This window comes from Eumetopias jubatus, unplaced genomic scaffold, assembly GCF_037043125.1.
Source record: "Eumetopias jubatus isolate StellerSeaLion01/CBP00866 unplaced genomic scaffold, mEumJub1_p1.0 scaffold_6, whole genome shotgun sequence".
NCBI classification, from domain to species: domain Eukaryota; kingdom Metazoa; phylum Chordata; class Mammalia; order Carnivora; family Otariidae; genus Eumetopias; species Eumetopias jubatus.
In genome coordinates, this window is record NW_028274812.1 from 121,535,593 (window position 1) to 121,558,619 (window position 23,027).

General features: G+C 40.8%; 1 protein-coding gene across 5 annotated transcripts in view; it reads left to right on the forward strand.

The window, feature by feature from the left end:
* Positions 1–23,027, forward strand: part of DUSP22 (dual specificity phosphatase 22) — an 87,782-nt gene that overhangs the window by 44,553 nt on the left and 20,202 nt on the right. For 4 of the 5 annotated variants that reach the window (XM_088024096.1, XM_088024099.1, XM_088024097.1 and 1 more), the window contains one exon: positions 5,246–5,328. In XM_088024096.1, coding sequence (XP_087880222.1) covers positions 5,246–5,328 — 83 coding nt within the window. Of the gene's footprint in view, positions 1–5,243; positions 5,329–22,707; positions 22,844–23,027 lie in introns of those variants that run through there. The other variant, XM_088024098.1, reaches the window with a different exon arrangement.

Sequence of the window (23,027 nt, forward strand, 5' to 3'; positions counted from 1 at the left end):
TACAGGATCACGAGGGCAGAATTCGAGAGATAAGTGATACGATAAGACGAAACAACATTAGAATAATTGGGATCCCAGAAGAAGAAGAGAGAGAGAGAGGGGCAGAAGCTATATTGGAGCAAATTATAGCAGAGAACTTCCCTAATGTGAGGAAGGAAACAGGCATTAAAATCCAGGAGGCACAGAGAACCCCTCTCAAAATCAATAAAAATAGGTCAACACCCCGACATCTAATAGTAAAACTTACGAGTCTCAGAGACAAAGAGAAAATCCTGAAAGCAGCTCGGGAGAAGAGATATGTAACCTACAATGGTAGAAACATTAGATTGGCAACAGACCTATCCACAGAGACCTGGCAGGCCAGAAAGGACTGGCAAGATATCTTCAGAGCACTAAACGAGAAAAATATGCAGCCAAGAATACTATATCCAGCTAGGCTATCATTGAAAATAGAAGGAGAGATAAAAAGCTTCCAGAACAAACAAAAACTAAAGGAATTTGCAAACACGAAACCAGCCCTCCAAGAAATATTGAGAGGGGTCCTCTAAGCAAAGAGAGAACCTAAAAACAGCAAAGAGCAGAAACGAACACAGACAACAGACAGTTAACAGTCACCTTACAGGTAATACAATGGCACTAAATTCATACCTTTCAATAGTTACCCTGAGTGTAAATGGGCTAAATGCCCCAATCAAAAGACACAGGCTATCAGATTGGATTAAAAAACAAGACCCATCAATATGCTGTCTGCAAGAGACTCATTTTAGACCCAAAGACACCCCCAGATTGAAAGTGAGGGGGTGGAAAACCATTTACCATGCTAATGGACACCAAAAGAAAGCTGGGGTGGCAATCCTTATATCAGACAAACTAGATTTTAAAACAAAGACTGTAATAAGAGATGAGGAAGGACACTATATCCTACTTAAAGGGTCTATCCAACAAGAAGATCTAACAATTGTAAATATCTATGCCCCGAACATGGGAGCAGCCAATTATATAAGGCAATTAATAACAAAAGCAAAGAAACACATTGACAACAATACAATAATAGTGGGGGACTTTAACACCCCCCTGACTGAAATGGACAGATCATCTAAGCAAAAGATCAACAAGGAAATAAAGACTTTAAATGACACACTGGACCAAATGGACTTCACAGACATATTCAGAACATTCCATCCCAAAGCAACGGAATACACATTCTTCTCTAGTGCCCATGGAACATTCTCCAGAATTGATCACATCCTAGGTCACAAATCAGGTCTCAATCGGTACCAAAAGATTGGGATCATTCCCTGCATATTTTCAGACCACAATGCTTTGAAACTAGAACTCAACCACAAGAGGAAAGTCGGAAAGAACTCAAATACATGGAGGCTAAAGAGCATCCTACTAAAGAATGAATGGGTCAACCAAGAAATTAAAGAAGAATTAAAAAAATTCATGGAAACCAATGAAAATGAAAACACAAGTGTTCAAAATCTTTGGGATACAGCAAAGGCAGTCCTGAGAGGAAAGTATATAGCAATACAAGCCTTTCTCAAGAAACAAGAAAGGTCTCAAATACACAACCTAACCCTACACCTAAAGGAGCTGGAGAAAGAACAGCAAAGAAAGCCTAAACCCAGCAGGAGAAGAGAAATCATAAAGATCAGAGCAGAAATCAATGAACTAGAAACCAAAAGAACAGTAGAACAGATCAATGAAACTAGGAGCTGGTTCTTTGAAAGAATTAACAAGATTGATAAACCCCTGGCCAGACTGATCAAAAAGAAAAGAGAAATGACCCAAATCAACAAAATCATGAATGAAAGAGGAGAGATCACAAGCAACACCAAAGAAATACAAACAATTATAAGAACATATTATGAGCAACTCTATGCCAACAAATTAGATAACCTGGAAGAAATGGGTGCATTCCTAGAGATGTATCAACTACCAAAATTGAACCAGGAAGAAATAGAAAACCTGAACAGACCTATAACCACTAAGGAAATTGAAACAGTCATCAAAAATCTCCCAAGAAACAAAAGCCCAGGGCCAGATGGCTTCCCAGGGGAATTCTATCAGACATTTCAAGAAGAATTAATACCTATTCTCCTGAAACTGTTCCAAAAAATAGAAATGGAAGGGAAACTTCCAAACTCATTTTATGAGGCCAGCATTACCTTGATCCCAAAACCAGACAAAGACCCCATCAAAAAAGAGAATTACAGACCAATATCCTTGATGAACATGGATGCAAAAATTCTCACCAAAATACTAGCCAATAGGATCCAACAGTACATTAAAAGGATTATTCACCACGACCAAGTGGGATTTATTCCTGGGCTGCAAGGCTGGTTCAACATCCGCAAATCAATCAACGTGATACAATACATTAACAAAAGAAAGAACAAGAATCATATGATCCTCTCAATAGATGCAGAAAAAGCATTTGACAAAGTACAACATCCTTTCTTGATCAAAACTCTTCAGAGTATAGGGATAGAGGGTACATACCTCAATATCATAAAAACCATCTATGAAAAACCTACAGCGAATATCATTCTCAATGGGGAAAGGCTGAGAGCTTTTCCCCTAAGGTCAGGAACGCGGCAGGGATGTCCACTCTCACCACTGCTATTCAACATAGTATTAGAAGTCCTAGCCACAGCAATCAGACAACAAAAAGAAATCAAAGGCATCCAAATCGGCAAAGAGGAAGTCAAACTCTCACTCTTTGCAGATGATATGATACTGTATGTGGAAAACCCAAAAGACTCCACCCCAAAACTGCTAGAACTCATACAGGAATTCAGTCAAGTAGCGGGATATAAAATCAATGCACAGAAATCAGTGGCATTCCTATACACCAACAACAAGACAGAAGAGAGACAAATCAAGGAATCTACCCCATTTACAATTGCACCCAAAACCATTAGATACCTAGGAATAAATCTAACCAAAGAGGCAAAGGATCTGTACTCAGAAAACTATAAAATACTCAGGAAAGAAATTGAAGAAGACACAAAGAAATGGAAAAACGTTCCATGCTCATGGATTGGGAGAATCAACATTGTGAAGATGTCAATGCTACCTAGAGCAATCTACACATTCAATGCAATCCCCATCAAAATACCATCCACTTTTTTCAAAGAAATGGAACAAATAATCCTAAAATTTGTATGGAACCAGAAGAGACCCAGAATAGCCAGAGGAATACTGAAAAAGAAAAGCAAAGCTGGCGGCATCACAATTCCGGACTTCCAGCTCTATTACAAAGCTGTCATCATCAAGACAGTATGGTACTGGCACAAAAACAGACACATAGATCAATGGAACAGAATTGAGAGCCCAGAAATGGACCCTCAACTCTATGGTCAACTTATTTTTGACAAAGCAGGAAAGAATGTCCAATGGCAAAAAGACAGTCTCTTCAACAAATGGTGTTGGGAAAATTGGACAGCCACATGCAGAAGAATGAAACTGGACCATTTCCTTACACCACACACAAAAATAGACTCCAAATGGTTGAAAGACCTAAACGTGAGACAGGAGTCCATCCAAATCCTAAAGGAGAACACAGGTAGCAACCTTTTTGACCTTAGCCGCAGCAACTTCTTCCTAGAAACATCGCCAAAGGCACGGGAAGCCAGGGCAAAAATGAACTATTGGGATTTCATCAAGATAAAAAGCTTCTGCACAGCAAAAGAAACAGTCCACAAAACCAAAAGACAACCGACAGAATGGGAGAAAATATTCGCAAATGACATATCAGATAAAGGGCTAGTATCCAAAATCTATAAAGAACTTATCAAACTCAACACCCAAAGAACAAATAATCCAATCAAGAAATGGGCAGAAGACATGAACAGACATTTCTCCAAAGAAGACATCCAAATGGCCAACAGGCACATGAAAAAGTGCTCAACATCGCTTGGCATCAGGGAAATCCAAATCAAAACCTCAATGAGATACCACCTCACACCCGTCAGAATGGCTAAAATTAACAAGTCAGGGAACGACAGATGTTGGCGGGGATGTGGAGAAAGGGGAACCCTCCTACACTGTTGGTGGGAATGCAAGCTGGTGCAACCCCTCTGGAAAACAGTATGGAGATTCCTCAAACAGTTGAAATTAGAGCTACCGTTCGATCCAGCAATTGCACTACTGGGTATTTACCACAAAGATACAAATGTAGGGACCCGAAGGGGTACGTGTACCCCAATGTTTATAGCAGCAATGTCCACCATAGCCAAACTGTGGAAAGAGCCAAGATGCCCATCGACAGATGAATGGATAAAGAAGATGTGGTATATATACACAATGGAATATTATGCAGCCATCAAAAGGAATGAGATCTTGCCATTTGCAACGACGTGGATGGAACTGGAGGGTGTTATGCTGAGTGAAATAAGTCAATCAGAGAAAGACATGTATCACATGACCTCACTGATATGAGGAATTCTTAATCTCAGGAAAGAAACTGAGTGTTACTGGAGTGGTTGGGGGTGGGAGGGATGGGGTGGCTGGGTGATAGATATTGGGGAGGGTATGTGCTATGGTGAGCGCTGTGAATTGTGCAAGACTGTTGAATCACAGATCTGTACTTCGGAAACAAATAACGCAACATATTTTAAGAAAAAAGAAAAAGAAGAAGATAACAGGAGAGGAAGAAAAGGGGAGTATGTCAGAGGGGGAGACGAACCATGAGAGATGATGGACTCTGAAAAACAAACTGAGGGTTCTAGAGGGGAGGGGGGAGGGGGATGGGTTAGCCTGGTGATGGGTATTGAGGAGGGCACGTTCTGCATGGAGCACTGGGTGTTATGAACAATCAATGAATCATGGAACACTGCACCAAAAACTAATGATGTAATATATGGTGATTAACATAACAATAAAAAATTAAAAAAAAAAAAAAAAACAAATGGCAACTACAAAATGAGCTCATAGGTTCACTTTCTTTAAACAGCAACAATCGTGATTACAGTGTTTATTAATCTAAATACATTTCAAGTTTTAGGTGACCACTTTGTATCAAAAAAATCTGGCAATCAGAAATAAATTTAGTTATCTGCAAAATACATTAAAGCAATAGTCCTAAATTCCCTAGGTCTAGATTTATTCTGGGTATGGTGAATTATGAAGTTTCAAGAAGGAAATATGCAAGGCATTTTGTATTTTTTCCTGGCTAAACTTTACAAATAATTCACTTGCAGAGAAGAATAAAATGGTCATCTTCTTTCTTCTATGACAGATGCCAGAGATGCAGAGCAATTGAGCAAGAACAAGGTGACACACATTCTGTCTGTCCATGATAGTGCCAGGCCTCTGTTGGAGGTAAGGGAAAGCTATGTGCATGGGTCTTTATCTGCATATATGTATGTAGGTGTATATATGTATATATGTATATATTTGTATGTATGAGTGCATAGGACATTAATGAAGGCAACCACATTCTCTCTGACCCCAGTGTGCCCCTCTTAATGTTGTGCACCTGTAGCCGTATTAATTTTGTTTCGAGGCCATATTTGTGTCTATGCCCAGTCTGTGGCATGGCAGAAGAGTGTATTCTTTCTCTGATTATTTTCCTGCTACATTGCTAGCTCGGCTTCCTTGGCTTTCTTGACTCAGTGCCAAAGAATAAGCTGTTGCTACATTTACTTCTAGATTTTAAGGACATTTAAAACTCATTTGCATTCCCTTCAATATTATCCTTGGTTTTAGAATCCAAAAGAATTCAGGATGCTCATTTCTTGATTTTTTTTTTTTCCATTTAAGCTCGGTTATCTACCATATACATTTAAAGACAAAAGACCATGGAAGATAAATTGTCACTGGAGATTTCCAGGGCTTCTGATACAGAGACTTATCTGTGTAGAAGCTATTGCTAAGGTTTAGGTTTTTGAGTAAACAGGGTGTGTCTGCCTGTACACTAATTCCAAAAACATCTTCGCATCTTAAATTTTACGCTAATGGACGGTTTGAGCTGTTGGCCAGGAGTAAAATCTATTTCTGTTTATTAGCCTCAACAGAGCCCAAGTTACCTTTTTTAAGAAAAAAAAAATACATGTGTGGTTGTGATGCATATGTGTTCTTCTGTCTTAGGGTGGGGTATTGGAAGGGGAGGGGTAACTCGTTCTGGAAGAAATAATCCTAGTTCAAGCTGTTTTCATTTAAATTCATATTATGCAAGAGCAGGTAATATACTTTTTATTTTAAATGTATCTATTTTCCTTAGCCATTAGAGCTGCTGGCTTTCAGTTAGTGTAAAAGAAATGAGGACATGGAATAATAAGTGATTCTATTAAATGTTATAGTACCAGAGAACCATAGGTGGTGAAGAAACCTCAGTTCACTTCTCCAGATCTGTGAACTCATACTTCCTTCTGTTGTTTTGGCTGTTTTTTTTTTTTTTTTTAAGGTGTTATAATTTGTGTTACAACATGATTTTGTTGGAAACAATAACAACAGCACATCATTTTTTTGGAGATTAACAGTTCCTTTGAAAATGGTTACTCCGTTTCTTCATCCATCAACAATAGTATATTTAAAATATAGCCACGCTATGGCCAAGATAATAAGTTAAATGCAAACTGGTCATGATTGACTTCCTCTTTAAATCACAAGATGAGGCTTGAGGTTTCCTTTATTTTAATAAATTACATAGATGTCCTTCCCACCCTCACCCTCCAGGCCTGCCTCACTACTTTATGTTTCATTTAATGGAATACATTGCCATGTATGAACATGGCCCTTAAATCTGTTCACATTGTAACTTCTGTTTAGATGCAAGACCTTCATGTGTTAGAAAATTAAAAGAGCTCTAGTCTTTATTTGTGTCCAGGTTACATGTGGGAAACAAAGGGCTAGAAAGTAAAGTAGGTGGGACTGTAACCCTGTAAAAAGAGACACTGTTGGTGTAAAAACCTTAGCTCTGTAGGAAAACTGCGTTTCCCTCATCAGTATTCTTTTTTATCCCCTCATATTTCAGTCTATAAGGACAAATTCTGCCTTGAAAAAAAAAAAAGGTGAAATTCTGTGCCTTTTCTTCAGAGACAGCTTTTACTTAGTGGCATCCTGTTATAGTCTTTGAATGCTGTTATTACCTCAGCTTGATAATAAGTACTTTTCTTTGATTTCATATTCATTAAGAGTTAGACCATCATTTTATAGCATAATTTAGCTTAATGTCACCCCTCTTATTTTGTTCATTTTTGAGTTCACAAATAATTCATGGATACATTCTTATAAAAAAATTAAAACAGTACCTCTCTGATTGCACAAGTGGGGACAAAAAGTTATTTGAACTCATGCGCTCACATTAAGTTACTGGGATAGAGGAGGTTTGCCAGGGTCCCAGAAGTTTCAGAACTTTGTTTAACCCTCTGCCTATGCATAAAGGCACTCTTCTGTCTTAATTTCTTTTTTTAGGATTTTATTTATTTATTTGAGATAGAGAGAGGGAGAGAGCACAGCAGGGGAAGCAGTGGAGGGAGAGGGAGAAGGAGGCTCCCTGCTGAGCAGGGAGCCTGATGTGGGGCTTGATCCCAGGACTACGTGGGGATCGATCCCAGGACTCTGGGACCATGACCTGAATTGAAGGCAGACGCTTAATGGACTGAGCCACCCAGGCGCCCTCTGTCTTAAATTTTAAATTCAGTTCCAGAAGTCACGATCTCTCCCAGCCTGAGATGGGTCAGGGAAAATGTTTGGAGTTGGAGGGAATTGAAGGATGGATTTTATTCTTCAGCAGCTCTGTGTTATGCTGGCCTTGATCATTAGGGGGAGGTAGATCAGGGATGAAGGTGAGAGGGCAGAATGTGTGCAGAGCCAAGCAACTGCATTAGCTGAACCCCACCCTGATAAGGGGCCCTAATAAAAGGTGGAAGGCTAAGGGACGCTGGGACCTCCTTCATGTTCCGAGATCTTCAAAGCTCCACACATGTTTATTGAATGGCCCCTAACTTACTCTGGGCAGCACTAGTCTGGGGCTGGGCTGGGAGCGGCAAGGTTGTTATTGTTTAAAATTGAAGGGTTTCAGTGCTACTGATTCCATGCAGGAGTTCTTCAAGCCTTGCTGCCATGTAACTATATATTGGTCACTACACTGTAGGTACTTCTTTGGTTCATTTCCAACAAATATCTGAATGGGTTTAAAAGCACTGGGTGTTTAGCATCAAGTATCCAACACTTTCATAATCATTAGGTATGCTCTTATTGTGATGGAGGCTAAATGAGAGAGGGGTCATATTATGCAATGTGGTTTCTAGAACAGAGGTCATAGGTCAAGGGCTTCATGAAGATTCTAAAAGGATAGACTGTTGAACAGTATGCCTGGGATGTGATGCTTTTCAAAAAAATAAAGAAGTTCAGGGAATTTAGCACACCATAAGCTCCTCCAGAAGATTCACAGATTTATTGACAGAATAAAAGCTTTCAAGTTCTGCATTGAAGACACACATTTATCAATCGTTCTAAACAGGGAACCAGTTTGTGTGTGTGCCTCCTTATGTAACACATTACCTATTAACATCCCATGGGACTATATTCTGCTGAATACAGTCATGGACATTCAGATTAAGGACTCAGGAAAGGGGTCTGCTATCCCTCAAAGTCCAGGGTGAGCCTCTGGGGTGAGCACTTGTTCAGAGGGATACTTATATAACTGGTAAGCTAAGGCAACTGTGGTCAAGGAAAGGGTGCCAAACCTGATCTTATTACCAAATGAGGCTGCCTTAGTATAGATTGTTGTGAGAACCTAGTATTTGTAGAATGGAAGATTGCGCAGTTTTTGTACCTGTTGCATCCTCTGTGGTCATAATGACTTGTAACCTACTGTAACACCTGATCAATGACAATGCTATAAAGTGCACTTGCCATGAAAAGCCTCATGGATATGCTGAATACATCTTTAGTTATTATGCATTTATTGATTTTACTTTGGGAGGGACTTTTAAGGAACTTGTGACTTGGTTGACTTCAGTTAGATTAGATGTGATTCTCTACTATTTGGATACTTTTTAGACAGGTCTCCCAACATAGTGCTAGCAGGGTTTTGTACCCTTTCTAGCAACCCTATAGGCAGAAAGAAATGCAAGAATTAAAGGTACTGTTCTCAGGCCTTTGCAGTGGCGGGGCCTCATCTCGCCTCTGGTCATCTAGTGAAGCCAGGTGATATTTGGTGCTTCCTTGGTGGATGAGACAAGATTTGTTTATCCTTTGAATCATGGGGCAAGGTGGTAAGCCAAGAGAAGGAGGTCCAAAGCCCCAATTCCTGTTTCTCCAGAAGAGTATCTGAGGAGTAGATCTTCCAAAGTGAAGATTCTTAGAAACAGTAGAAACTTGGGGGCCTTTATATTCACTTGAGTCAGCCCTAAACTAATATCTAAGATTCTGAAGAGCTCTGATGGCCTTTCCTACTGCTCTGTGTTTGACATAGACATCCCAGCCAAACAGAGTCCCAGGGATCACTTACCTTGATTCTATCACTGTGTAGACAAAGAAGCTGAAGTTCCGAGACATAAATGGACTTGCCCACAATTCCATAGTTGGTCCGGGTAGCTTGGAAGGAACCTGGGTCTTCTTTCCCAGGCCAGAGATTTCCCCAGAGTGCCTTACTGTCTTGGTCCTCTCCTTGCATGACTGATGCTTGTGAGTCTGCAAGTAGGTATTGCAACATCGGCTTTGGAAAGGGTTATACCATTTGTGCCCTTATTGGCAGTGTATGAAAGTTCCTGTTTTCCCGTACTATCACCTGCACAGAATTTTATTCTTCATCACTATTAATTAGCAAAATTTTTGTTTTGTTTTGTTTGCTGTGAATGCCATCCTCACACTGTTGAGTCTCTTGTCCAGACAGTTTATCCCTTTGAAGACAGGGAGTGACTGGTTGATTGACTGATTGGTTGAGCTCCTTTTACATGCCAGGCCCTGGGACAGGTGGTGGAGATAACAGAAGTGAAGCAATCCCAGTATTTGCCCCAATGAAGCCCTTAGAGTATAAACAAGATATATGTTATGGATATTTTATAAATACTACTAATAATTAAGTCCAGTGAAGGAAGAGTTCTGACTCAGGATAGGCCCTCAGTGCTAGGAGTCAAGTAGGAACAGAGGCTGTGGAAGCTCAGAGAACAAGGTCCCTCTGCCACATGAATCTGGAGGCATTTGATGGGGTTTTTGGAAGTGACTGGGAATTTGAAAAATCTGGTCAGTGGCAGTCCAGCCAGGAGGAAGCTGGTAGTGCCAAGACCTGACTTCTGGTAGAGCTCTGCCCCCATGACAGCCACACCAATCACTTTCAATCCTCCAAAAACTCAGAGCCCAGCAAGGCAGATGGCATTGTCCTGGTTCCTTCATAGCGGAATCAGACCTGGTGACGTGCTCACATCACCTCCGACACGTGGCAGGGCCAGGGGAAAAAAATTAATTGCCACATTTATTAATTTCAAATAGGAATTAAGTCCAGACCCATAATTAAAATATTAAAGGGGAGAAAAGCCTTTGTCTGTTTCTATGTTTAGGACTTGGTTGGGGGGTTGGTTGCTTTTGCTAGGGTGTTTCCTTATTTGTGACTTGTGTCTTCAGTGCCTACTGATTGCTCCAGATATGTAGGGTGGTGAAAACTCCTGTCACAAAGACGGGCCTTTTCATATCAGGAACCCCATATTGTTTATAGGTGCTGAGGAAGTAATATTGAGCAATGAAAGATTTCTCCCTTCCCCTGAAAAAAGAAACAGAACTCTATCTTTCTAATGTAAAATTTTCAGAGTTTGTTTCATTTTTCATTCTGTGTATTTAACCAGAGCACCTGCAGGAAACAAAACTATTTTTTGCTATCAACAAAAATGCTTTAAAAAGTATTCTTATTCCTTCACTGGACTAATTCTCCAAATAGTTTTAATTTTTAAATGATGTGTATTTTAGGATTAAATAGAAAAACAGTAGTTTATATGCATATATTCAAACCAGGGTATTGTGTGTATACCAGGTAGGTTTTTGAGCTTGAGTTCAGCTTGGATATGTATTCTTTCCATTTTAAGTTGGGACTTTTATACTTTGAACCGCCGAAGTTTTTTTTTTTTTTTTTTCCCAAAGAAAAGTCATAGAAGGCACTTATTCCTGGTGGTTCTGTTTTATATTTCCTTTAACGCTAAAGACGTTTTTTTGAGGTGCCCAGGCTCCCAATTTAATTTTGTTAGTTTTGTTTATAGTTGGGCATGTCTTCTGGTTCTAATACTTATTGTTATCTACATGTTGGTACTGCTGTCTTCATTACCCACTTATTAGAAAACTCTCACCAAGGTGGGATGTTCAGTCTACTTGGGCAGTGGTGCTGGGAGACTGAGAGGTCCCCTGACAGACCTTGGTCATCTGCTATTATGTCTGTCTGGTGACCCACCCCATTTCACTACTTCAGAAGTTTAGCTGGTTTTCCAAGTGTAAAGCAAACTAGAACCAAGGTCTTAAGTGGCATTTAAAGTTTAACAAACTATGCTTCTATGTGTTTTTTTTCTTCCACCCTCTTGCCTGCCCAAGCCCTACCCTTCCTCACAGCTCGGCCCTTGCTCTCCTTCTGAGAAGGACACTCCCAGTGCCCTCCAACCTCAGGACTTCTTCCCTTTTCTCTATAATATGTGTAGTTTGTAATCTTAACTGGGTTGTGAATTGTATGCACTCTGACAGCTTCTATAGTCTATTGAATGGCTAGTTAACCACTCTTTGATGAACCAGCTCTTCACTGCCTGTGTCCAAGCTCCTCAGCTGGCGTCAGGCCCACTGCAGGCAGGTGCCACTTCGGGATTTCAGCCTGGGTCTGCACACAGGGGCCCCTCTGCAGATGCTTACTGATGAACTGAGAGCCACATGCATTTTCAACTCCATTCCAAAGTGAGAAATCATGTCTTTGGTCATTTGTGGCTCATTGAGAGAAGAGCTGCACCAAGAATGATTTATTAGCCATGAGTAGTAAGTGAAGCCGGAGGATCTGGTTAATGAAATGCAGCCTCATTTATGTGGGTTGTTTGTTCTGTTCCTCACTTGTCAGTAAGTGTTAGCAAATATGGATGTACTGTCATATGGAGCTCTTGCGGACTCTAGTTCAGAATTATCTCTTGCTGAGTTATAACCAAGAATCCCCTGTGACACTTCTGTGACTTTCTGATTGATTTCTTAAGGATCCTTCAGCTACCTTTGGTTTACATTAGAAGCTTGGTCCTACAAGGAGGAAAGTACATCTAAAACACAGTGAATGATTAGTTGAAAGGTTTGCCACAGCCAAGGCAGCATGCTTGAAGTGCAGGCAGAAATGGTTGAGGCATTGTTTCAGATTTCAAGGAGCTCGTAGCCAGATCATGAAAAGCCGAGAGAACATTCAAGGTACAGGGGCTTGTGTTCTGGCTCAGGAGGAAGATGCTTATTGCCTGTGGTCCTCCTTTGGCAGCCACACAGGCAGACTTGCATGCTGTCACCCCCAGCTCTGGTGCCCGTGTCAGTCCTCAGCTCTCGGGACCCAAGTGCCCACCCTGCTCATGACCTTCAAGTCACAGGAGCTATAGGCCACATTTCCCATAGCATATTTCCCCTAGGAGGATAGATAATTGATGAAAGCCACACATTTCATCTTGCACCCACAGAGGTATGGGCAACGATGTTCACTACAACTCTGTTTGTAATGGCAAAAAATTGGAGCCAACCCACACATTCAGCAGAAGGGTAGTGCTCAATTAGGATACATCCATATTAAGAAATACTCTGCAGCAATTCAAAAAGAAGAGGAAGGTATGTATGTATGCACAGGGAAACATTAATTCTTTTTTTAAAAATTTTATTATGTTATGTTAGTCACGATACAATATATCATTAGTTTTTGATGTGGTGATCCACGATCCATTGTTTTCATATAACACCCAGTGCTCCATGCAGTACGTGCCTGCCTTAATACCCATCACCGGGCTAACCAATCTGCAAAAGAAGCAAGTTGTAGAATAATATCCACAATATGACCCCATTTATGTAAAGCTAAATATTAGTTATATATTTCTGTGGGTACATATATATGCATGTAAATGCACAGATAAGGGTCTAGAAGGACCATACTAGATTCCTCAGAATGGTAAAGTGGAATAGGTTGGGAGAAGTGGGTAGGAAGGATGAGTTTCACTTTTGTCTTTATTTTTATTTATTTTTCACAATGGGAGTATCTTCATAATTTCTCTTTGAATGAAGAGAGGTAGGGAAGGAAGGTAGGCAGGTGGGTGATCGTACTCTTGGTGTCTGTAGTAATGATTAGTAGATTCCATTTGGATGTTCAGGATTGGCCAGAATGGGTTCTGTGGTAACAGTGTTCCCTGTGTATTCATATGTGCATGTTTGACATTAGACATGCTGCATCCTTGTCGTCCATGATCAGTGGTATAAACCATTCATTTCAATCATCTTAATCTTAAAAGGGAGAAGATAGCCCAAGACAAACCTTTCAACTGTATAGATTTTATTTTCAGTATCAGTTATCTTCTACTTGATTGTTTCACTTAAATGAGTTTATGTGCTTCCTCAAGATTCATAGATTCCCTAGTGATGCAGCTTGAAGCATTGGGCAAGATTTCCTCTTTGGATTGGCCATTGTATCCATTGTGGATGATTTTAGTTATTATATTGACATTGTAAAAAACATCACACTCTTGAGGTCCAGGGCCTTTAAAAACAAATCATTGTTTGACCATTGTTTTCAGATTGACAGTTGTTTTCAATGAACCCCAGTTGTTTTCACCTCTCTAAGAAAGTTTCTTTGATGCCACCCAAGTGTCAATGGTACCTACCATACCAAAGGCTTGCAGCAGCTTTCATGTATTGAGGTAAATTTGTTTGAAGCCAACCCCAGACTTAAATAGAAATGACTCAAATAGAAATGATTATGGTAGGTATCGAAAACTGTCTAGTAATTGTTCTTTCTTGAATCAAGCTGTATCTTGAGTTCCGTGTGTGTGGGCAGTCAAGTGCATTAGACAGCTCCATCTGGCTGCTGACCCTTCTGTGACAAGCTCATTTGCAAATGGAGTTCTAAAACCAGAATTCCAGCATGAATGGACTAAAATGGACTTGAAATATTCTAGTACTTCATTGATTCTAGGGAGGAAACAGTGCTTTTTGTTTCTAAATGAATGAGACCTATGTTAACCTTTCTTTTCTCTGGCATTCTAGAACACCCTGCTTTTCAGGTGTGGACCTTCTCTTTAGTATTCAAGCTTACTAACCAGCCTCGCCACATAACTGAAGACTTTTACAAAACACTCCTGCTAAACTTTTCTCTCAGTCAAGTCCCAGGTTTTTTTTTTTTTTTTTAACATTTCCTGGTGAGTGCCCCGTCTTGTCCATCTTGCCCTGACTCCCCTGTGTGATCAAGTACTGAGCACATTGTGTGCTGAGTGCTGTGTTTCTGAAGTGGGCTTGCCTTGTTTGCATCCCTCCTTTTCCTCAATGGGAAATATACCAGTGGCAAGATCTCCCGGTATCTCCAAACCAATATCTCAGGAAAAGCATGTAGCACATGGTCTCCCATCTGTCCTTCAGCTGGAGTGATAGTATGCATTGATACAACTACGTAAAATGCCCATAAATGCTGAAGCACAGGGTAGAAGCTCTATTTATACAAGATTTTCACGCTCATGGACTGGGAAATTTGGGGAAGAATTTGTAAAGAGGGGTGTTTAGGCAGCTTTGCAGGACTAGTATGGTTTGGTTCAGTGGGGAGATATGTCTTGGCTAGGAGCAGTCCTTCCGGGCTGGTCAGGAAGGGGGAAATAAGCCCTGGAGCCATAGAAGATGTGTGGAAGTCGGCTGATTTTAGAGTGGAGAAGGTGGTCAACATGGTGGGGGTAAGGGTGGGGCCATATTCAGTTCTCCTTTTGGCTAAATTAGGAGTTATTCCTTCAGATTCAGCAGATGTTTACTTACCTTGTAGCAAGGATTGGGGATAAAATACAAAGAGAAGTAAGATGGGCCCCAGTGTTTAGAAGAGACAGGCACAGAAATCCCTTTAGGGGCACCCCAGGGCACAGAGGGGTTGGAGAGAAGAAGCTCTGGTGCAGATATAATGCACTTCTGCAGTTCTTTGGCCATTGGCCCTTAACAAGAAGCTCTTAGGCATGACTGTGCTGGGTGCTATGAGCACTAGAAGGAGGAGAGTAAGTGACATAGGAGCAAAATCTGGAAAGCTTTAATAGGGACCCAGTTTTGCTAAGGAGTTTAAAAGGGAAGAGCAGCTTAGTTTGGAAGAAACAACCAAAGTGAGCATCCTGAGGGAAATATGTTTCTGGTTCCAGGTTAGGACAACACAGCGTGTGGCTGGCAGACCGTCGAGGAACCTAAGCATCATGGCGGTCATGGCAGAGGACATCTAGCCCAAGGAGACTGAACAGGTTTCAGACTTCTTGGGTGAAGGGCCTTTGGGTCTGCAGTCAGAGTTGGAATGAGAAGTTAAAAGTGGTTGGTTGGTTGGTTAAGACCCAAAGCAGGGTATAATGGTTCTATAGGTGCTGTTGTTTTTAGCCATAAGAAAAAGAATGATTTAAATGTAGCTTGGTTTACTGAAGACTGGTCTAAGCAAATTTGCCATTTTCAGGTGCTCCTAATAATTCTTCGCTGGTAGGCACTGCAGGTGGACCTTGTGCCCGCCACAGCTGCAAGGGAAGTGATCCAAACTGACTTTAAAAGGCCGAGAGTAAAGCAGCAGCACCTCGCTAGTATCATCATTTCAGGGCTGGCTGAGTCAGGCCTATCCTGCTCTTGGAAGGGCCCCCCTCTCTGTGGTCTGACTCCTGAGATGTTTTGCAGGCCTCTGTGTGTGTGCTGGGGCAGAGGATGCTGTCAGACCCTGGGTTTGAATTGAGAAATTATTTCTTCTTTCAGTTATCACCGCAGTTAGTACAGATGTTGAGTTTCAACATTCAGTACTGAGCAGCGACATCTTCAACTAGCTCTTACCCGCTTTTCTAATGGGAAGACAAATGAAATGCATGGTGAAAGTTTGAGCTGGTCAAGCCATACCTGTGTACGGCACTGGTGAGGGAAAAGAAGTAGATGCACCTACAACCTGAATTAGAGCTTCCTTCTCTGGAGGGCCAATACACACATGCTTGTTTGCTTCTCAGATTTTTCCCCAATGAAAGGGAGACAATCTGTAAGATTCCCTTGGTGAGAAGCACAGCCAGCTGCCAAAGAAGGGAAAGAACATGTGGGAAAGCTGCCTTTGGGTTGTCCTTTTATCCTTTAAATGGTTTCAAAGAGATAGTTTTTCTGATATTCTGTGATCATGGAGAAGGTATCTCAGACAAACAGAGCTGAGCCCAGACCTTGAATTGAGCCTTCTGGTCATGGGAACTATTCCTAGGCACAGTAGTATAGAGATCATTTCAGAGTGTACTGGTTTTTAAAGCCAGTTGGGGCTTAGCAATGGTGGAACTAGTCCAAAATGACTTTCCCTATTTAATGAAATACCTTGTCAAGGAGACCAGCCCCATAGCACCCAAGCAGAAGGCAATTCCAAATCTACTGTAAATGATTAATTTAAACTGCATTATAGAATGCTCCAATACTATGCCCTAAAGAACAAAAATGATCTCGTAGCTAACAAAGTCAGAATAACATTTCCTAGTATTTTTTTTTTTAATGTTCCTTTAAACTGAGGCTAGCCACCTTTTCTCATGGAAACCTCTCTTGCCGAGGTTGCTCCTGTATGCGTGGTGGCATTGTGGTTGAATAGTCTCAACCAGTCATCTTGAGGTCCTGCTGACCCCAGTGAGGGAGGGACCTCTGGCCTCCTTGGTAGCCAATGCTCACTCACTCCTTGTGAGTCCTACACGGGCTCTAACGAAGGTGGCCTGGGACTTCCTTCTGTGCCCAGTGCAAGAGGATGCAGCTGTCAAAATAAAAATAGACCATCAAATTGCTTTCAATGGCAGCAGTGGGGGAGGGAAGATTTGGTGAAGTGCTGCCCTTTCAGAGGCAGGCCATGGAATGTTGACCAGCCAATCCTTAATATGCAAGGAAATGCACCCCCCCATTATGTTTGGGAACTAGGACACCCCTTTTGTACATGAATGTACCATGAAACATAGAAATTTAATGCCATCTCTAATAATCCACGTTTACCTGCATTATAGGTGCTTATGTTCAGGAGAAATGGGAGAGTTACTGTTCTCTGCTCCACTCTTCTCTACCCTCGCAGCCCATGGCTCATTCTCACTGCTCTGAGCAACATGGCCCTTCTTCTGTGGCTCATGTGCTGATCTTACCATGTGTAGCCTTTGCATGTCATAAGCATTAGCCCTACCCATGTACAGCTAGCCAGTTCTCCAGGGCAGAACCCTGCTCTGGGTCAGTGTTTGTTTCATTCTTGAAACCATTTCTAGGTCTGATCCCACGTAGAGGAGGTGATATTAGGCCCGAGGGATTATGAATGCTCTTTAGAAAAAACTTCTTAGCCTTTTCAAAGCTGCAGATTACATCCAAGACTGAAGACAGGGGGCAATCTACAAAGTTGATAACTCACCTTTCGGTGAATTTATCATTCTATCGTAAGTGAGAGAGTCTGAGAACTCATTTGCTTAGTAATCTGCAAAAGAGGAGACAAATGACGTTCGAAACAATACTGTGTTCCTGAGTAGGGAGATGCATTTAAGAAGGGAAATAGTCACCTTCTTGCTGAAAAGGTGAGGATGACTCAGGCAGGTGTGCTCATCCAGGTCTGGAAGACAAATAAGCGTGAGTGTGGCTCTCTCCACTCCTTCTCGTGAGTCATCTGCTGTCTGCATTCTGCAGCCTTGTCTGTGCGATGCCGTATTGCTCCTAACCCAAGGATGCCATCAAGGGGGAGATGACTGGCAAACTTGCCTTTTCCATTATTGAGCACCTTCCAGCTGCACTTAGTGTGTTTCACATATTCCATCTAATTTCTTTGTTAAAAATGTCCTATATTCGAGGAAAATTGCTCTGTCCCTTTCTTTTGCAGTAAGGAAGAGAACTGAGCACAACTAATGATTTAGAATACTGCGATTCTAAGAAGGTGGTGTGCTCTATCAGATATCATTTAAATGTAGAAGAAACGTGTGATATGCAAAACAGACCTGAAGCCATCAAAATGACTCTGAAATGTCACTGTCTAGACTGGGCTCAGCACACTTTTTTCTTTTTCTTTTTTTTTTTTATCAAGGGACAGATAGTAAATATTTTGAGCTTTGTGGGCCCTAAGTTTCCTGTAACATACACTACTCTCTCCTGTAGTACGAAAGGAGCTGTAGACAATACATAGATGAACAGGTGTGACTGTGTCCCAATAAACAGGGGCCTTTTTGCCAACTCTGTTGGCATCTTCCAGGAGTCTGTGTGCCAGCCATGTGGTGTGGTATCAGGGCATTTAGAATGGAGCCGGAGCCAGCCTGAGGCGGAGGGAGATGATGTCAGGGAAGGCTCTGTGCATAGGGCTGGTGGGTTACATCAGGGGTGGTTCCACTAAGGAAGTGCCCCTGGGAGGAGTCCTGAAACAGAAGGGTATTCCAGAGGGGAAACAAACAAACACTGGGGAGAAGAAGGAACTCTGGGGAGGAGTGGGCAGGAAAGTACAGAACATTTGGAGAGATTCTCAGGCTGCCCAGGTACCTGGAGTATGGTGAGTTGGGGGAGGTGAGCTTAGGAGGTAAGTTGTAGACAGTACTGAAGGATTTGGAAGAGTGGAAGAGGAGCTCTACTTTGAAGACAGGTGGGAGCCACTGAATATGTTTTAGCAGCTGAGGCAAATTTACCTTTGTATCTTTTACACATGGTAGCTGTAGAATGGTCCTGAAGTATCTGTTGCTGATTTCTCCTGATTTCCAAGCATCAGTTTTCAATCATGGTAATTTTTTGGTATGGTCATCTATCATTAACATTCATTAAGTAATAGTGTAGAATTACTTGGTTTGGAGAGATTGCTGGAACGGGCCCTGTTTTCATGAGTCACACTGAATATATCAGAGGTCCTTAGACACAACTGAAATCACAGAAGAGGCTTTCAGTGGTGAATTGGAGCTGGTGTGTATCTCCCTCACCACCTTCCCATAACCCACCCATGTTGGCTCAAGGAAATTCAATGTGCTGACTATGCCCACTTTAGCCTTTCATTGAAATAGCTTGAGCAAAAATAAGCATTTGGGTCCTCATCTGTTGATCTGACAAGTCAAATGTATGTCGTTTTTTGACTAACCTGAAAGAAGCCAACAGGTGTTGGAGGTTTCTCATTTGCATTTTTTCTCACAAAATCAAACCAAAGGCTAAATCTTGTCTCTCCACTCCGACCTTCCCACCCCTCCCCACCCCATCAAGTACCACAGAGTTCTTGGAAATTGTTATTTGTAGTAGTGTTTCCTAAATTTAGCTGGTGCAGGAAGAATCAGTGGCAAATGGGTGCCTGAAGAAAATGCATCTTCGGTTTATAGCCTAGACTCAAAACATATATCATGTAGCACAGCTAAAGGACTGTATTTATCTTCTGTGGTGATTTTCTACAGTATTCCTGTGAGATTTCTGTTATGGTACAAACAAAAAGGGAGATGGTCAAGAATCTCACCCCCTAAACCTTACCTGTTTTTTTGTTTTTGTTTTTTAGATTTTATTTATTTGAGAGAGAGAGAGAGAGAGAGAGAGAGAGAGAGAGTGATTAAGAGAACGTGTGGGAGGAGGGGCAGAAGGAGAAGCAGACTCCCCCTGGAGAGGGAGCCTGGTGCAGGACTCAACCCCAGGACCCCAGGATCATGACCTGAGCTGAAAGGCACACGCTTAACTGATTGAGCCCCCCAGGTGCCCTGTTTTTGTTTTTTTTTATGTTTACTTCTAGTTCTTAGTTCACAGACGTACATAAGTTTTTCCAGATGTAATCCTTCTGCAGATATACCTTCGTATTCTACTTTTTCCCTTTAAAAAGTGTTATTGGCTATGTGAAAATTCTTAAATTGAGGAGAAATAATGATCAAAATCCATGGGCCAGGTCTTAGGTTTGGCATCCATGTACACAACCTAGGTGGAGATCTTCCTATGCATTCTCTGGAGTAAGACAACTCCATGAAGAGGTGACTTTAAAAGCAGAGTAAGGCTGTCAAACCTTGCATGTACATCTGAAAGCAATTTCAAGTCAGCAGTTGCCATCTCTTGGGTCTATGACCTTCAGGAGTGTGGTGAGACTAATTTTTTCAGGTTACCTGCCTTTAGGTTTATATGAAAGTGCAGAAGTAGTCAAATTCATAGAGACAGAAAGTAGAATTGGGGCTTACCAGGGTTAATGGGAGTTAGTGTTTAATGGGTACAGAGTTTACATTTGGAAACTAGAAAAAGTTCTAGAGATGAATGGTGGTGATAAGAATGTGAACATACATGATGCCACTGAACTGCATACTTAAAAATGGTTAAAGTGGCAAATTTTATGTTATGTATATTTTACTACAATCACAAAGTACAAAGTGATTTGTCTCAAGTGGGAGAGCCTTCTGTTTTTTGTAGTGGTGTATAAACTGTGGTCTCGCTTCTGATCAAGTGTGGGACAGTCTAAACTTAATTCTTTTTAAATTTTGTTTCTTTCTTGGAGTCAGATTTTTTGATAATTTGGTGAATTAGGTCTAAATGGGGTCCCCAACTTACTTTGCTCAATTCATTAATGGGCATTAGATGATCAGTGTTAATAGAGTTCCGTGTGTAGGAATTGCAGAGTCCAATTCAGTGTACCACCCTGATACCTTGTAAATGTGATTGTCAAAAAATGTCATCTCTTTCAGAGGGCTCCTCCTTTGTACACCCATATTGGTATTGGTATTTGGATGGGATAAGATGAGAAACCAAGATCCAAGATCAGGTCGTTTTTATTAGCAGCTAAAATGATTTTTCCATCGCATGGATTTCCTGATTCTGGCCTCTTAGTGAACTCCATCTCCTACTTAATGTCACCTCTTAGGTTGTGAATAACCCCTTGTAGAAAATACATTCTGTAACTGGTTTTATTAGCTTTCCTGAGAGAGAGAAAACAGATTCTGAAGGGCTTGATCTTTCTTTTCTTTAGAAAAGTAGAATGTCACCTAGGTTCTTCGGAAGCCTCTTATGTTTCAGAAAGAAAAGAACAGTGAATTTTAGAAATTGTACTTGAAACAAGCGAGAGTTTGATCTCTTTACTAGTCCTGAAATCAGAATCTTGCCCCTGCTTTTCAAGTACTTGCCTATGTATCGTTTTAAGTGTAATCTTTAGTTTCAGCCCCAAAGAAAGGCAAAAACCTTACTTTTGGTGGTTACTGTGCTTGTTGAAACAGAAAACAGAAAAATATTAGAACTTTTGAGAATATGGACTTAGAAAGCCTTAAACTTTGTTCAAGAAGAATCTCTGGAATACTTTCTAAACTTTCTTCTCAATTTGATGTCTGTTGTCTCTTCCAAAACCTAACACAAAAACTTCATCCCAAAAACTTTCTTGGGATGATCCCATTGAAGTCTAACTTCTTTCCTGTATTTTCCTAATGTTTTTCCACAGTGTGATACTAATTGATGTGTTGCTTGTTATTATGAATATTCAGTGTATATGTGGTCAGTGTAAATATGAGGCTTTTTCTTAATTCTTTGCCTTTTTCCTCTGTCTGGTCCCCACTGTATCAGCATTAATAGCATTCTCAGGATGTATTAGGCCATTCAAAATGCCATGTAGTCAAAAGAAATTTCCTGCTCTTTCTTTGTCCCTCCTAGAAATCAAGACAGTCTTAAAGCATAGACTGAGCCCCTTTCCCTTAACTGGTTTTTGTATTCTTGGGCCAGCTGCCTAAATTGAAAATCTGCAACTTGACACTTACTAGCCCCACAGAAGTTTAATATTAATTGGCTTTCCACCAATCACTGTTTTGGAACATCATGGAAAGTATTAAATTTTTACCTATGTAATAATTTTATTTCAAAGAAGATAATTTTCATTTTATTTATTTTTTTTTTAGTTTTAGAGGTAATATGTAGGAGTAAATATCACATAGCAAATGCTATAGGAATAGAAACATTGCTGTTATTTTTTTTTTAATTCCAATATTGTTAACATATAGTGTTATATTAGTTTTGGTGTACAATATAGTGATTCAGGGATTCTGTACATTACTCAGTGCTCATCATGATAAATGCACTTTTAATCCCCTTCACCTATTTCACCCATCCCCATACCCACCTCCCCTCTGTTATTTCCTATTACTTATGAATTTTTCAGATTGTTCTAGAATTTTGTTCTAGAGTAAGATATTTGTTACTTTTTTACTTCATTTGCCATTTTTTCCATAATTTAGCTTAACACATCCTGCCCTGTACCTCTGTCTCTACAAACCTCAATATTAAAGAATGGTTTTTTGGGGGGGAATCCATTAATACTAGGATAATTTTAAGTCTCTCCAGCTTGTAGCATTGAGGTCCTTAATGCTGTCCTCACTCTTGCTGCTTTCTGAATTAGTAATTAACTGCCATGAATTGTACACATGTGCAGGCATCTGAAGACTTTTTTCAGGTACTTTATGTTCTGCTGTCTGTGGCCTCCAAGAGAGATACTTTTCATGCTTTGTTAATGACTAAGCCAAGATAAATAGATATTCTTGGGCGGTGAGCAGCTGAACCTTTTTGACAGTTTTGACTCCTTTCTTTACTGTATTTGCATAGTTTGTTCCCTTCTTATTGTAGATCACGGTGAGCTGATTCTTAACCCAGTCCCATTGGTGTGGGCAGTCAGGAGACTGGTGTCTGGAGCATGTGCATGCAGTGTGCCCTTCCTATGTCACGGCTAAAAGTTCAGCTCTCTTATTCTTATGGTCCCCAGGTATGGGCACTTTATGGTATTTTTCTTCCCTCATACTATTCCTGTAGTGTGATCGTCATGATCTTCATGTTAAATTGGTTTTCACCTTGTTCAACAGATATTTAGTTACTATGTGCCAAGGAAGGTTATGGTTATTGTTCTACTTTTGAGAGAACATGATCTTATGTTTTATGTTTTCTCTGTC